The sequence below is a fragment of the Polypterus senegalus genome, chromosome 14 (genome assembly GCF_016835505.1).
Source record: "Polypterus senegalus isolate Bchr_013 chromosome 14, ASM1683550v1, whole genome shotgun sequence".
NCBI classification, from domain to species: Eukaryota; Metazoa; Chordata; class Cladistia; order Polypteriformes; family Polypteridae; genus Polypterus; species Polypterus senegalus.
The window spans coordinates 92439896-92455626 of record NC_053167.1 but is presented as its reverse complement, the minus strand read 5'-3'; the positions used below and the strand labels follow the sequence as shown (position 1 = coordinate 92455626).

The 15731-nt window shown below is 34.8% G+C and overlaps 1 protein-coding gene across 1 annotated transcript in view; it reads right to left on the bottom strand.

Moving 5' to 3' along the window:
- The window catches only part of zswim5 (zinc finger, SWIM-type containing 5), a 101901-nt gene that overhangs the window by 24067 nt on the left and 62103 nt on the right, over positions 1-15731 (bottom strand). The window contains exons 2-5 of the mRNA XM_039735848.1: positions 12850-13206; positions 7682-7830; positions 5289-5439; positions 1040-1219 (exon numbers count right to left, since the gene is read on the bottom strand). Of these exons, the coding sequence (XP_039591782.1) occupies positions 1040-1219; positions 5289-5439; positions 7682-7830; positions 12850-13206 (837 nt within the window). The remainder of the gene's footprint in view (positions 1-1039; positions 1220-5288; positions 5440-7681; positions 7831-12849; positions 13207-15731) is intronic.

The window sequence follows — 15731 nt, the reverse complement described above, 5'->3', positions numbered from 1 at the left end:
CATGTAATAATGGTCCTTCTAATGGGAAGTAGCAGCAGTAAGTGCAGCTTGGTAAAGACATTCTCCATGGTCAGAACAGTGTTCGTAAAAGAAAATCAGCAGAGACTCATCTCTGTAGATTCAGCAATACAACTAAAATTATATATATTTTTTAACTAAGCAGGAAATGGGGAATCATAGGGACATATCCTATTTCTGTTAATTGCACACAGAAGACGTAGGGACTAGTCAGTCAAGCTACATTTCTCACCCTGATCTACCCTTCGTTAGACTGCTGAATGTATACACCATAGACCAATTAGAGAACAGCAGATGGAAGGAGAACTGTAATTCTACAGCACTTTTAATTAATGACACTTCCAAAAGAAATGAGTGGTTTAAATTAATGCCCCTTTATCTCAGTATGAGAGGATTACTTTCATTAAAATGTAACAGTTACTTATAATTAAAATTTTATATTGAAATTGTATTTTTCTACTAAAAATCTGAATAATTTTAACACATGTAGAACTGTTTTAATTTGCTCCAAGTGTCACCACGTGTCTTGATTTAGTTTACTTTTGTGCTTTACATAATTGCTGAGAACCGAGTCAAGACTCTTTATTAAAAAAAAGCACCTATACTGCATGTTAATTTCATGTAGAATGACCTTTTTAACCCCACTAAAATGCATTTCTGTATAACCGTATATACACATACATATATATATGTAACTGTCATAAATGTATTTATATATTATATCCTTTCATGTGTGATAGATCCTAAACAATGAACAAAATTTCAGACATTTAAAAAAATGTGCAAAACAAGCATCAAATCAGAAACAGAAACTGGAAAAAAATCATAAGAAAGTAAAATGTAGTTTTCAAATGATTTTATTATTTACAAGTCATACATGACTGCTGGTAACAGAAATATTTAGTTAAGGAATTAAAAATAATTTGCTATTTTAAATATACAAAGAGAAACATACACATGTATGCAACCCTCTGAAACTCACTCTTAAAAGCAGACAGCAAACACTGTAAAAGGCACTCACCCTGACTGAGATTAGGGCTCTGAGGGAGGGCATTGGTAATATTGGGTAGCTCAGTTCCATAGTTACCATCCTCTAAAGGGCACACATCCATGTCATTCCACTTCTTTAGTTGTCTTAACCAACATGACTTTTCATCAGATTTGCAATGTGGGTTAAGCACAATACAAACCCATAAAGCTCCTAAAAAATTAAACAATGTAAACAATAGGTGTTAAAACTTGGAATTGGGGATATAATGCTCAAATCACATTTCTTGAAAGGTAATACAACTACCATCAATGAACTGTACGCAGAATATTATGACCACAAAACATTTCAAGAACCATCTACAGTAACCTAACTACAGAAGGTATTTCATTTGCTAATATAATAAAACTGATATATACAAAGTTAAACTAAAGTATTTCCACATCACTCATGGCCCAAATTATATTTTATTAATTAATACATATTAATTGATGGCATATTTATTTAATGTATGCATATACTGTGTTCACATCAGTAAAAATTGTTATAAATTCAGTTAATATTTAATTGAAAATAATCTTTACATTCCCAGAATTTTCAAATGGTAAAAGCAAGCCCAGAAGTTAACGAATGGAAAACTGGTCTTAAATACATCCTAAAAAAAAAAAAAAAATATCACACACTTTTTCTGTATTTAGAAGTGCTTTAGAAATGCAAAAATACAATAGTTTTTTTTTTTTCAGAAATTAAGTTACACACTATAAAAAATAATTCCTAATAAATGAAAATTCAATGCCATGCTCTTGACATCATGCTAATGCTGCAAGTGTTAGTAATATGTCATTTGTACATGCTAACTTAAGGTTGTCAAACACCATTGCTTTACTGATTCTGAAAAAGTGGAGCAAAAATACATTTCCAAGATACACCTGGCACAAACAAAGAACAAACATTTATGCAAGTGCAAAATGAGATAATGCTTGAACTAAAAAAATGTGGAGAACAAAGACAGGCAGCCTTTCAGATCAACTAAATAGTCTGGCATAATTACCATTTTTATTTACATCTGTTGAAATTGCTTCTAAGTCTCAAACCAACAGCAATACAGCCCTTTTAACAAATTACAACAAGTTCTATCTTTTACCATTCAAAAACTACTAGCTTCATTCAGCAACAAAGAAATCACAAATCACTATACTAGAGTACTGTAAAATTTATTTCAGTTTTGTTTCTAAGGAAGCTTAAAGCTGGGCAAATTCTGAAAAAAAAATTACAAATCTGCTGACAATTTAAACACCTTATTGCAAAAGAACACATAAATGTCATGTACTCCTTTATCTTCTTAAAAAGCCTCTCAATATAATGTTACAAATTTTCCACAGTGAACTATGGGAATTTTCAGAATTACTACTCTTGCTTTCTTACTTCATTGCAATTATACAAATTTTGGAAACAAAGTAAGTTTTTGTGATGCTGAGATTGCTCGCTGCTGGCGTTATCTTCTCTTGCATACAGACATTGATAATAATGACTAGGATAGAGTAGTGCAGTGAAGACACAACAACGTGATTGGTTCAAGAGCTTTGTGGTTTTTTTTATTCCAAATCAAATCAACAAAGTGTCCAAATCAAAGTGTAGTGCTTTAAAAATAAATAATCCACATAAAAAGGTCCATATAATCCAATTTATGGGATTTAAAGTCAATCCATAAATAAATAAATAATCCTATGAAAGAAAAATTAAGGTTAAAACACAATTAAAATCAGGATGCTTTTATGCCCCCATTCTCCTGTGAGCCCCACTGTGTCTCCCATTCATCCACTAGGTCGCCACAGTGGGCAAGAGGCACAAACAAGTGTGGTGCACACACTGGTTGTCATCTTAGACACTTTAGTTGGTTAATGCTGAGCTGCTCACAGTTGGATCTTCATCATTCTGCCACTATCCTTTGGTCCAGTAGGCCCCATGGAACGCTCAATTGCTCCTGCTCTTACCGACTGCTTAAAAGGAGTGACCTGCTCGTGGACTGCCATTCCCCTCACTCCCCAGCGGAATGACTGACCGCCTTGCCACCAGTCTATCACACTAGCTCACACTCTATCTTCACTCTCTCTGCTCCAAACTGACTCTCTCAATTTTACTCCCACCTTTTTCTTCCACAATTCTCTCCTCTAACCTACTTAGGCTCCTTTATTAGTATTGTGGGTACAGGCAGCTTGATTAAAACTTGACAAGTGTCAATGAGGAAGCTGGTTGACTTGATCATTTTTGCACCTGAATACACGATCTATCAATTTCTCTATTAAACACCCCACGGCCACAAGGCTTTGCAGAAGCGTGGCATCCTACTGAGCCCAAATGCACTGTTTTTATACTAAAAACTGCACTTATACAGACCCCTAATGTGCTTCACCACACGTTACAATTACTTTTCTAGCTGATTTACACAAAAAGCAATTCCAAGATTTTTTTGTAGTGAAAATACAAAGTACACAGACAAATTAATCATGTATCACTCCTAATACAACTTGACCAGAAAAATATCTTTGCCAAATGACCTTCATTACTTTATTTTATATTATTGAAAGAGGTGAGAGGTCTACTCTATGTCACAACTTAGCTAATTCAATTAGCACTGCTTTCTATAAATCTACTCACTGGGAGCTACTACATCCATGTGAAAGTTTATACTGGAAAACCTGTATTTCCTGTCTCTGCGATAGATGAATGTAGTATTAAGCTGCATGCAAAACATATGTTATATTTTCTGGGGGGAAGAAAGGCATTTCAGATATTATTTTAAATGTTTATTAAAGGAGTAAGATGCCAAACAATTTTTGTTTCACACATTAACTACCAGTCTTAACTTGCACAAGCTGACATGCAACACATCATCTCCATGGAAATGGTTCTGCTACATACATAACTTGGACTAAGAACAATCAACACTACTTTAAAATACAGTGTCATGAAAAAATTTATTTTTTACATCATTATATATTTTTCCACATTGAAAGTTATATCTACATCCAAAATTTCAAATCCACTAATGAGTCCCTCAGCGAACAAATATTTACAATTTTTATTAAAGACAATACATTTATACTACACCCAATACCACAACTATCTATCATATAATAAAATGCTACTGTTTGTGTGTCCGGTCTGTCTGAGCAATCTGATTGGTCAGTTTGACTATGTTGACTCAGTGGTAGGGATGAAGATATGATATGTTGTGTGTGTTAAGTTCAATTCCTGATTGTGTAGATTTTTTTTAGATTTACAAAAATGCAAGTTACAATGGAGAATTTCAATGAATAACATACTGAATGACATTAAGTTGCTAATAGCTAAAGTGGCACAACATGATCTGCCAAAGACAGGAAGTAATTGCAAAAATACAAATTATATTTTTACAGTGGGTAATGGGGGCTCATCTATCACGGGTAGTAATCAAAAACCTGTTAGGAAGAAAGCAAAGTGTGTTGAAATGAAACAGTCTGAGAAGAAGGCTTTATGGAAACATGACTGAGAGGGGAAACACTGGGCAAGAAAGGATGAGACATATGAGGATACTGAGGAAAGACATAGAAAGAACAGTGAAGGGATATCAAATAGTTTTTAATTTATTCTGTTACCAGTCTTTGGGAGGTAACAAAGCTAGTATTAAATAAAATATAATTGGATCTTGAACTCAATAACTGGTTACACCTCCTTTGGCAGAAATAAACTTCATCAAGTTATAGATGACTCTGTATCCATTGCTATTGAGGGGTTTAGTCAATTCTATATGCAAACTTACTTCAATGCAACGCCTTTTGTCTATTTGCAAAGAGATCCTAAAACATCATCTTATTGTGGCTTAGGTTTTGACAAACCATAAATTCACCTGACCAATCCTCTGATACAGAATAGGAGTCATGATTCTTTCAGTAAAAGCAGTAATCTAACTCCTGATGTACGGACCTATGAGACAGGCCTTCATTGTATTCTGGGGCTGTTTGTCATTTCAAGAAACATTCTATGTTTTATTTTTGGGAAGATTTTGATAGGACTGCCACTACTGGGGATAACTACTTTCCCAGATTTCTTCAGTTTGGACAAATGGATCCAACTGTGTTTCAATAAATAACCAAAGCATTATAAATTGTAAAACTTCTCAGGAGTGTAGAAAATCAACAGCTTTTTCAGTATTTTGTCCACGGTATCACAGTAGGTCCATAATGGTGAATTGAGTTCACCCAATTAATTTAATTGATAAAGAAAAATGATCATTACTTACCTAATTCATCCCATAACTGCCTACACTTATCGGTCATACCCGTTCCTTGTTGCCTCCACAAAGACAAACGAGGATCTGCCATGAACTGTTCCGTTATTAAAGTTAACATTCGAGCACCATTTGAATCCCGCATCCTCAGCATCTCTCGCACCTGTAAAAATTATAAAAAAAATAAAGATGGTAAAATGCAAAAATTGTTTTGAAGAATCTCCTAATACTAAGTTCAGTATGTCACTGCAGATGAAAGCTACCATGCAAACAAAATTTCTGGGGTTCACGGTATTGTAAAAGACATAGTGGAAGAAAAGTGCTATTTCTAAACTGTTATTAAACCTATTTCACATTCAAATCAGGGAGCACCAAAGGTTTAAAATATGACTGTAGACCAAAACTATTTAAACGTTTATCATATACTAAAAAACTCCTTTTGAAACTGAAGGAAGGTGCAATTTGTCCTGTTCACAAAATTTTTGTAATGAAAGAAACACTGTTGAAAAGTACTAAATAACGAAAGCATCAAAACTGGAAGAGATGGTAAAATTTCAGTGGATGATTTATTTTATAATTACTAAGGGAAAGTCTACTAACTTTCTTATGCCAGTATGCTAACAGTTTTGGGTAACCTGTTTTTTTATGTTTGATATTAGCTTGCTTCTTTTTCGGAGGGGACTGGGCGGTCTCTTGGTCTGGAATCCCTATGGATTTTATTTTTTTTCTCCAGCCTCTGGAGTTTTTTTTTTTTTCTGTCCATCCTGGCCATCGGACCTTACTTATTCTGTGTTAATTAATGTTGACTTATGTTTATTTTTTTTGTTTCTTCTATTTTTCTATTCTTCATTTTGTAAAGCACTTTGAGCTACATTTTTTTTGTATGAAAATGTGCTATATAAATAAATGTTGTTGTTGTTTTTCACGTCAGTAAATTGTAATACAGAACAAACAAGTTAACTATATTTGATATATGTTTACCTAGTGACCATTTATCATTGCATTGTTTTCAAAAGTATTTTCATGTTTGCCTATCCGAGTTATTAAGTTTCTGACATGCCACATGCAGACCTTGATTATTAAAAAAAAATGTTTAATAACATCACAGCTACGTTAGTTTGTATATACTGACTAGGAGCAGGTGCCGCTGTATTGTTGCATTCCATTGAGAAGGCTCCTACTGTGCTATTTTCTGTCAGCATGGACTCTCCCACATTAACTCCAAGACAAGCATTTGCTCTTTCAAAAGCAGATTTCCATGTCAGTACAACACTAAATTTGTTCCAGTTAAAACAGCACTACATTAATCTTAAGATTTAAAGTGCTGGTTACAAAGGCCTATAAAAATGTGCTCTTTTAAACTTTATGTACCTATAAGATTTAAAGTGCTATTGTTTAGTTTGGTTTACAATGAGGACTCTTCCCTATAAAAATGTGCTCTTTTACCTCTTTTGATTGTTTTGATCTATTATATTTAAAGGTTTTCATCAGTGGAAAAGCTTATGAAGCTTAGGCAAGAATGTTTGTTTAAAATTTGAAAACAGAACAATATTAAAGAATTCTGCTATTGCTTCTTCATGATTCTGCTATTGTTTAGTTTAAAATTGCCCAGAACGGAAGAGTTTATGTCTTTGATGTCTTTAATTACACAAGAGTTCAGTTTATTGCAAAAGAATTGGAAAAGGCAAAAGAATTGGAAAAAGGCAAAAAAAAAAGGCTGAGACTGCAGCTGAAGTTGCTTTGTCTATAGCATCTGACCAGGCACCACTGCTGTCAGGCACAATGTTAATTACCTGCGCACTCACATTATGTGGGAGTTCAGGATACTTTGAAAATTTGAAAGTCTGCACAGAGTTGTGAAATTTGTTATTCTATGTAATTGGACATCCTCAAGGGGACCATATTAGCAACTCAGTTGTCGAATCTGTTATTCCCTTCCACTAGAAATTACATAATTTGCTGCTGGCTTTATAGGTCCTCAGCTGACTGCTTCCTTAAAGAGTACATATCAAATACCAATTTGATACTTTGTTAGTAAAAGTAAATGGATGTTTTTTTGGCTAAGCCAACCCTGTGATGGACAACTGCCAACACTACTATTAGCCCATCAAAATGGGCTAATTCATTATTTCCCCGTATTGCTGCTAGGTGGCAAATGTGTTTTCCTTTGTCAGTTAAAGATGTATTAGGCAGAACATCAAATGCTTTTAAAATCAAATATCCTTTGCTTCCAAAAACTGTGATCTGGTGTACATGAACTAGCATAGTCAAACTACTAAGAATACATGGTGTTTGGGGAGTGGGGAGGGGGAACCAGATCCCTGGCAGATTGTATAATTCATCTCTCATGGACAGCAATACAATTACATCCAAATACACCACTCTCTTGATACCGTTTCTTATACCTTAGCAAACATGGAATTAAGCTGCTTTCCAGAACCATAATAGCCACCTTGGGATAAGAATTGTTTCACTTGTTCTCTCACTTGCTCTTCATCCAAATGCCAGCAATTCTCATCATCAATACTAGCTCCAGCTGTAGGATCAGGAGCACCTACAAAGAAAATAAAGATGAAAAAAGAAAAGAAAAATCATATTTAACAAATTGAATAATTTAAAATTATCTATAACAATTGAGGGTCTCAAAAACCAATATTATGAAAGTAATTGCACAAATTAAAAGCCATTTTTACAAATATGTCAAATAACTTTACATACCTAATGTGAAGAAGAAATCATTTAAGTGGAAAAAAGTAACAGTATACTAATGTAATACTCTTCAGCTAATACTATAGCAAGAAGTCAAAAAACTAAAGTGGTTGATCTTTACATTCTTAAACAGTAAAAACTTAAATGTTTTTAAGCAAAAACGCTGCTAGTGTCCAGTCTGGGTAACTACTAGCTTTGTGAATATTAAAGCCCAAAAGAATGGAGTGATCAGTGCCAGTTTCTCCAACATATATAAAAAACATGCTACATGTCAGCTTTTTGACAAGTGAAGCGAACAAGTGCATTCTCACACTCAAGCCATAAAATTTAAACAGCCACCACAAACAAGGGTGGATTATTAGGTGCTTTTTGATTTCACTACTCTTGCACTAAAAGGAGCAGTGGAAGTCTGGTAAGGGATTGATTATTTTAAACATATTCCAGCAGAATTTAACATGTCAGCAATTAATCTTTACCAATGTGGTGTAAAAAAGCCAAAAAGGCCAATGATACAATAAGATAATAGGTTTATTTTAAGCTCACAATCCATAATAACCAAGTTATCATTAACCAAAAAATAAAGATGACAAAACAACAGTACTTTATTGGTTTTTTACCGAATAAAAAATTTAGCACTTAAATAAAAACTGATCCTTTTCCCTTTACAAATAATAAATTCATGTACCTACAAGCACCAAGAAGCAGGTAGGAATTATCGTGCCTGGGCCCAGCAAAGTAGCACAAATAGGACATTAGGATGCCAGCCCTTGTTGACTCAAATAAGCCCCACCATTTTTGCAAATCAATAGGTGATAGACCTATCTCCGTGTCTGTCTCTCTCTCTCTCTGTCTGTCTGTCCCTGTCTGTCTGTCTCCCTCCCTCATCTCGGTGGCTCTCACTCTTGGATTGAGAGATGCTTACTTGGAAGATTGGTGGACATGTTCAATTCACAGTCTAAAGTCGGGAACTACTGTTAACCCTTCAATCTGAGGATGAATACACTGTTGCTGTGAGATAACTTACATGAGTTGCAGTAACAATCAGAAATCCTATGATTTTTAAACATTGTTCTGCTCTGCTTTTAAACATTTTTGATGATGCAACCTTTTTAGGGCTAAGAACCATTATTGCATTCATCGCAAGTGAACTAATACTTGACCATAGTTCTCTCATCAGCATAAAACAGGAGTTTGAGATTCATCCAGTGAGATGAGGCTTTCCAAACCTTCATTGTACAGCGTTAGTGATGCTTAGTCTCTACAAGCTTATCATTTATGTTGTGCTGCAAAAAGCTAAATTTAGTTGGGTTGTCAGTTACCATACTACATTGTCCATAGCAATCATTTTCAGTACCACCGTTGAGCTCACAAGTGTTCAGTGAATAACTGTAACCCACCTGTTGCTTTGCAAAATGATCTATTTTCTACATTAGATCTTTTGTTGGCTGTATGATTTTTTTTTTCCCATAAATGTGTCACATGTGAAAATATCAGCAAAGACGCTGCAAATATATATGCAAAGCCCCTCAAATCTCTACTCTAGTATTTCCTCAAAACTGAAAATCTTCCCATGGGTACTTCTCTACCTTTTTAAACAGCATTGCTTGAATGTACTAAGATGTCCCTCACTGAGCAGTCGAGAGCAGGTGCATTTGAGGAAAAGAAAACGGGCTGGCATTTTACATTTCACTAACATTTTTCCATATTGTTTATTGTGAGTGGGAGTGGTTTTATAGTCATCACAACAGTATAGTCTAATTCTGATAGCAAGGAGCAAAACATCTTTGTAGTCTTTACAGTAGGGTGAGAGGGCAGTGGTAGCCTTAAGTCAAGTGTGCAATGTTTTTGTATCTTGTTTCACTGCATCATCACTGTACAAGAGAGTTGTGACCAAATACAACTTTAACTTACAGAGCATTTGCACAAGCAATCATCATCATCATAATCACCGGTTTAATTGTCATTTTCCAAGTTTGCTGAACTTGGCTGATTGTCTCACAAATCTTTTTCCTCTAATCTTTGTTGGCCTCAGCATATTTAATGGTGAAATGCATATCCCTATGGGCCTCAAAATCCCCTACCACTACCAATTACTCCATCAAGGTGCACCACTTCATTCAGTCATCCTTTGCCTTTTGCTGTACATACCCAGACCACATTACTCAGCTTTACCTTATCATAATATATAACACCTGCACATCAAACCATTCATCTTCCTTTCAGTCTGTGTTACTCAACATGTACATCTAATCATTCTCACCGCTCGGCTTCCCAGGTTGGCTTCATGTTCCATTTTTATTGGCCAGGTTTTACTCCCATACAGCATCCTTTCTCTTCTCTTACAACATGAAAAATGTCAACTCTAATTGTTGCTCAAAAGTACACAGTGTAAAAAACAGTAAAACCAGTTGATCACATTTATAGAGAATTTCAAAAGAAATGGTCTTGAAAAATTCAATTCACAGTATTTATGTTTGCACTGAATTAATTTCCTTTTGTTAATTCTGACCGTGAACTATGTTTTGGTCCATGCCACTTCTAATGACAGACTTTTTATATACATCAGGTAATTCTGATAAACACTTGTTTGGCAAAAGAAAAGTAAATTAATGTGAAACTCCAATCAACAAATCATAAAAAATTAAATGTATTTGAATAGTGTACTAGAATGTTTATTATACAGTGAAACATTAATGGAATGTAAATGGAAATCCATCCATCCATTTTCTAACCCGCTGAATCCGAATACAGGGTCACGGGGGTCTGCTGGAGCCAATCCCAGCCAACACAGGGCACAAGGCAGGAACCAATCCAGGGCAGGGTGCCAACCCACCGCAGGAGACACACAAACACACCCACACACCAAGCACACACTAGGGCCAATTTAGAATCACCAATCCACCTAACCTGCATGTCTTTGGATTGTGGGAGGAAACTGGAGCGCCCGGAGGAAACCCACGCAGACACGGGGAGAACATGCAAACTCCACGCAGGGAGGACCCGGGAAGCGAACCCGGGTCGCCTAACTGCGAGGCAGCAGCGCTACCACTGTGCCACCCCGTAAATGGAAAGGAGTAAGATATTTTAATAAAATAATAAACTAACCAACCAACCATGTATTCATTTGCGGCAGACAGAAAATAAAACACTTTTTTTTCCCCAATAATTTTAGTAGGACCTCTGGTAATCTTGGAAAACAAAATGGGATAAGGGATCATCTAGAACTTAGGCCAGCTCTGAAAAAAAATCAAACAAAGAGAACCTACAAATGCTTAATTCAAAAATAAGCCAGGGAAATTCAAAGATAATTTTATATGTTCCTCCTTTAATATGCAGTATACAAGTGAAACCTTGATCCTGTGTTTTCTGTACTTTAATTAGCTTTAAAAACAATGAGGTTATACTGTATTTGTGTATAACTATTTTACCAACATTACATGTTCTTTTAGAGGTCGAACAGTGTTAAACAATCTGCTGAAAGATGTGTAATAAGGTGTAATTTCAGGAGTATGATTGTACTATTTTTTTGCATGCTATTTTAGTTAATGAACTATTGACTAGAAATAGGAGAACATAGCAAAACTAAAAAAAACTCCATATAATAATGAACAGATGGGAAATAAACCAAACTGAAAATGTCTGTTTGGGCTTTATTCTTACAATGTCACTAATGGTCAATCAGTATATGGTTTAAAAGAAAATGCAAGTATACACAGTAAAACAATAAAATTAGACAAACCATCTATTCCATGGTACATTTGGTGGCATTAGTCAACAAACCAAACTCTTATTTAAGCAACCTACAAAAGCACTACTGTAAAACTGTCCATTAAAATTATGAATTATTAAATGTCCATTCTACCAGTCTGTTTGTATGGATCACTGAATTCTCATTCTCTAAGAATTTTCTACCAGCAATTAGTTCAATCTCCATTTAGAAATTATGTATTTTTTTTTATACCAAACCCCCCAAGACATTTAAATAACACACAGTGACTATATTAAGATACTTAAAGTTTAGAAAACAATAGATACGATTAGAAAGTCATAAGGTTTGCATAAAATTTAAAAAAATATCAAACAGCTAGTAAAAAATATATAATGACAACATAATTAGAAACTACAAATGTAAACTTTTTCCCCTTTTATAAAAATGGAGAACAACAAGAAAATGTTGTCCAAGTTTTATGTAAGTGACTCAAGGAATACTGAACTATCAAATGATGTGCCATCTGCAGGCTTGCCCTCTAGAACCCCAGAAGAAGACAGCATTTTGCTACCGTGCTTTCCCAATTTCTCTTTCTTGTATTGGTGTCTTGTCTAAAGAACACCTCGGCTACCTTACCTGACCTGACATGTTCTACCACCCACTACTTTAACACAGTGGCATTTTCAGAAGTGCATCACTTGTCTGTTCCTGGAGGTGTCATGCAGGATTTTACTTTATCATCTTTAAGGTTCTGTTTCCCAGAAAAATATTTGTCATCTGGTACCCCTTCAATTTATATGTATAATAAATGCTTTATCAAAGCATTACATAAAATTGAGTTTAATTAACTCTTGATAAAATTAACTCTTCACTTTTCAGAACAGGTTGGTTAGGCCTAATAGTCAAGATTTTGGCTATAACTAGTTTACTGTCTAAGTCAGTCACTATGCCTGCCTGTGTAAACATTAAATAAACATGCATTTTCATAAAGATCTCTGGTATATTTTATATGTTTCTATAACAAGACATTGTTTCGGAAAATTCTACCAGAACACAAATTAATCAATTTTAAGCAAATGAACGCACATTTTATTTGAATATACTCACATGAAAACTTACCAGGCAATAAAATGATGTATTATTATCATGTCTTACCATGGACTTGGTTGATTTCTGAATTGGATGACAAAATTTCATCTGCCAGTTTCTGAGCAGTGGGAAGAACTTCAGTGTGATGTGCAGTGATTAAATACTGCACAAATTTCTGTAGCTGGTCCCTGTTCATCTGGAATAGAGTCTCTGAAATGGGAAGACGCAATTTGACCTGATCTGGTTTGCGAATCCGGTAGAGTGAGAGCGCCACCACATGAGCACAGTAGAAAATGTCTTTGTTCCCACAGCCACATGTTACCGATGTGATTTTGCATCGGTCAAAGCTGATTGCCACCTTATAAGTTGTCTCTGGTTCCGACTGGGTGGCAGGCTCTGTCACTGTTCCACTGAGATGAAAACCTGAAGGAAACAAAGAACAGTATTGTTTTTAAGGGAAGACAGTAATGTTTTCAGTGATAATTTTATATTTCAGTTAATAAAACTCAACTATCCTTTTCTTTGTACTCATCTAAGGCCACAGCTTATTCCAATTCTAACACACAGCAGATCATGATTCTCCCTGTTCAGGTTATATATTAAACTGTTAATCAGTTTATAATTTATGTCCCCCTATAGTCCTCTTAAAGGCATGCACTGGTAAGGGTCTGAAATTTTGGGGCAATGATCTAGAATATAACCCAGCACAAACAGATACAAGATGGGCATCCTCCTCGCTTTGTTTTGGTCTTGTACTACTTAAACCATATTTTCAGACAATAAACTCACTTCACAATTAAGAGTTTAATTTCAGGTGATGGAAGGCTGCTCTAAGAACCACTTCACCCAAATAACACCTTACAGTAAATTAATAAAACTAAATTGTAGATGTCCAAAAAAATACAGTAAAAGACTGCAGGACCAAATTCCATAAGAGGCTGTGTAAAATACAATACCCCATTTTAGTACATCCTTAAAAGAATTTCTCTTTGTGTAGCTAGTTAAGAAAAATTAGACATTTCTAAAAAGTATCAAGAAAAAAAAAAGCCAAATTTAAGCAGATTCAAAAAACAAATCGACTTAATTTAAAAGGACAATCAGACATTTTTCATATTGGTATACTGAAACAAAATCAACATTTAAAAGTATTTGCATATACACATTAATGAAATTAGGTGCACTACTGCTTCATCAAGCTTTGTTGAATGTCTTCTGTGGGAAAGGCATTCATGCAGATTCACTGACATGTTAGTTTCTCATAGAGTAAGGCATGGTTTAATGCTGATGATTATAAATTTGCCCCATACAAGTGTTCAAAGAAGTTTGTGTGTGTGCTTGTGTGTGTCCCCGCATGCAAGCCCTGGCAATCCAGTCGTTTCTTGACTTTTCCTAATTGCTGCCATCACCTCAAGACCACGTAGGCCTACTGAGAAAGTAGATTTAGAAAAAGAAACAAACAAAACAAAAAAAAAAATGAATACGCCTAATCTGGGACGATGTGGAGGATGCAGACCTTCCATGCTCATTTCACAGTGAACAAAGACAATACAAGTGACAAGTAGGCAGACAGCACAATTGAAAACATACCAAATATCTGGAAATTTACAGAAAAGTAACAAGTGCAACAAAACTTTTAAAATACTTTGCAGCTGACTAGGTTTTAAATATTGCAAAATAAAACCAAAAAGTGTTTATTTTGCATTTATATAGCATTTCAGCCACACAGTATGTTTTTAGTATTCTTATATATATTTTGCACACTGTGTATATGTATATTTTGCATTTCTCTGAAGATATTAAAAAAAATACAGATCTAGTTTACACTTAGACATCACTCGCATAAAAAAAACCTTTATTCTGAATAAATTGTAAATCTAGTTATTAAACAGTCTTACTATACACATGAATAACATTCTGTCTTCCATGCCCTAATCCACTTCCTAGTGTTTATCTCTTGTTTAAATAATAAAATACAAGCTACTAAAATGCACAGCTTCAAGGGACATTTTAACCCAAACAAAAATGAGGAGAGTTGCCATAATGCAAATTAGAAAGCTGGGATTAGAACACATGAAGGAAATTTTAACTCAAGGTTGATTTGTTACATTACTAGTTAGCCACAACAAAAACAAGAGCTTTTCAAAAAAAATATCCACCATCACTGAAAGAATACATTGATGATGTATGGATGAGATTTTTTTTAGCCATGGATAAGATCTCATGTGAACTTGGAGCTCTCCCAGGAGACGGTTTTCAACTTAAATTGGGTGTTAATGAACTGAATGGGGGAAGGTAGAATGAAGGAGGTTAGACTACTGCGGGAAAGAAAATCTTTTTTTCCTGTAGTACCAATTCTTCAAAATTTATGTGCAGTTTATCAGTGCTACCTAAACTGCACAGTTGTTAAATATATACTGTAATTTTCTGTATTAATTAGTGGCACATAATAACAATTACAAATAGCAAGTTTCTATTCTTCTCCATAGCTGCTCGGCCACAATGACAGTGTTTACTTAAAATACAAGTGAGAATTTATTTCATGCAACAAATAAACTTTATCAAGGCAAAGACAGTTATAAAAGTTAATTTGAAGTTTTAGTACTGTCTTGACAAGAGGTTTGTTTCATGCAAATGAAAAACTCAAAAGTTCTTCCTTGTATGGTTAACAAGTCCCCAATTGAGATTAAAATTATATTCCTTTTGTTCCTCTAAATTTAGTATGATTTTAATGATAAGCCTCAAAAAGGGAAAAAAAGAGCTGCACAATGTTTTGAAGGATGTAGAGATTTTTTGCAAGCCTCTTTAGTTACAGGGAGGAGTGGTGGCTCTGAGGCTAGGGATCTGCACTGGCAATCGGAAGGTTGCTGGTGCAAATCCAGTAAATGCCAAAAGGGACTCTGCTCTGTTGGGCCCTTGAGCAAGGCCTTTAACCTGCAATTGCTGAGCAC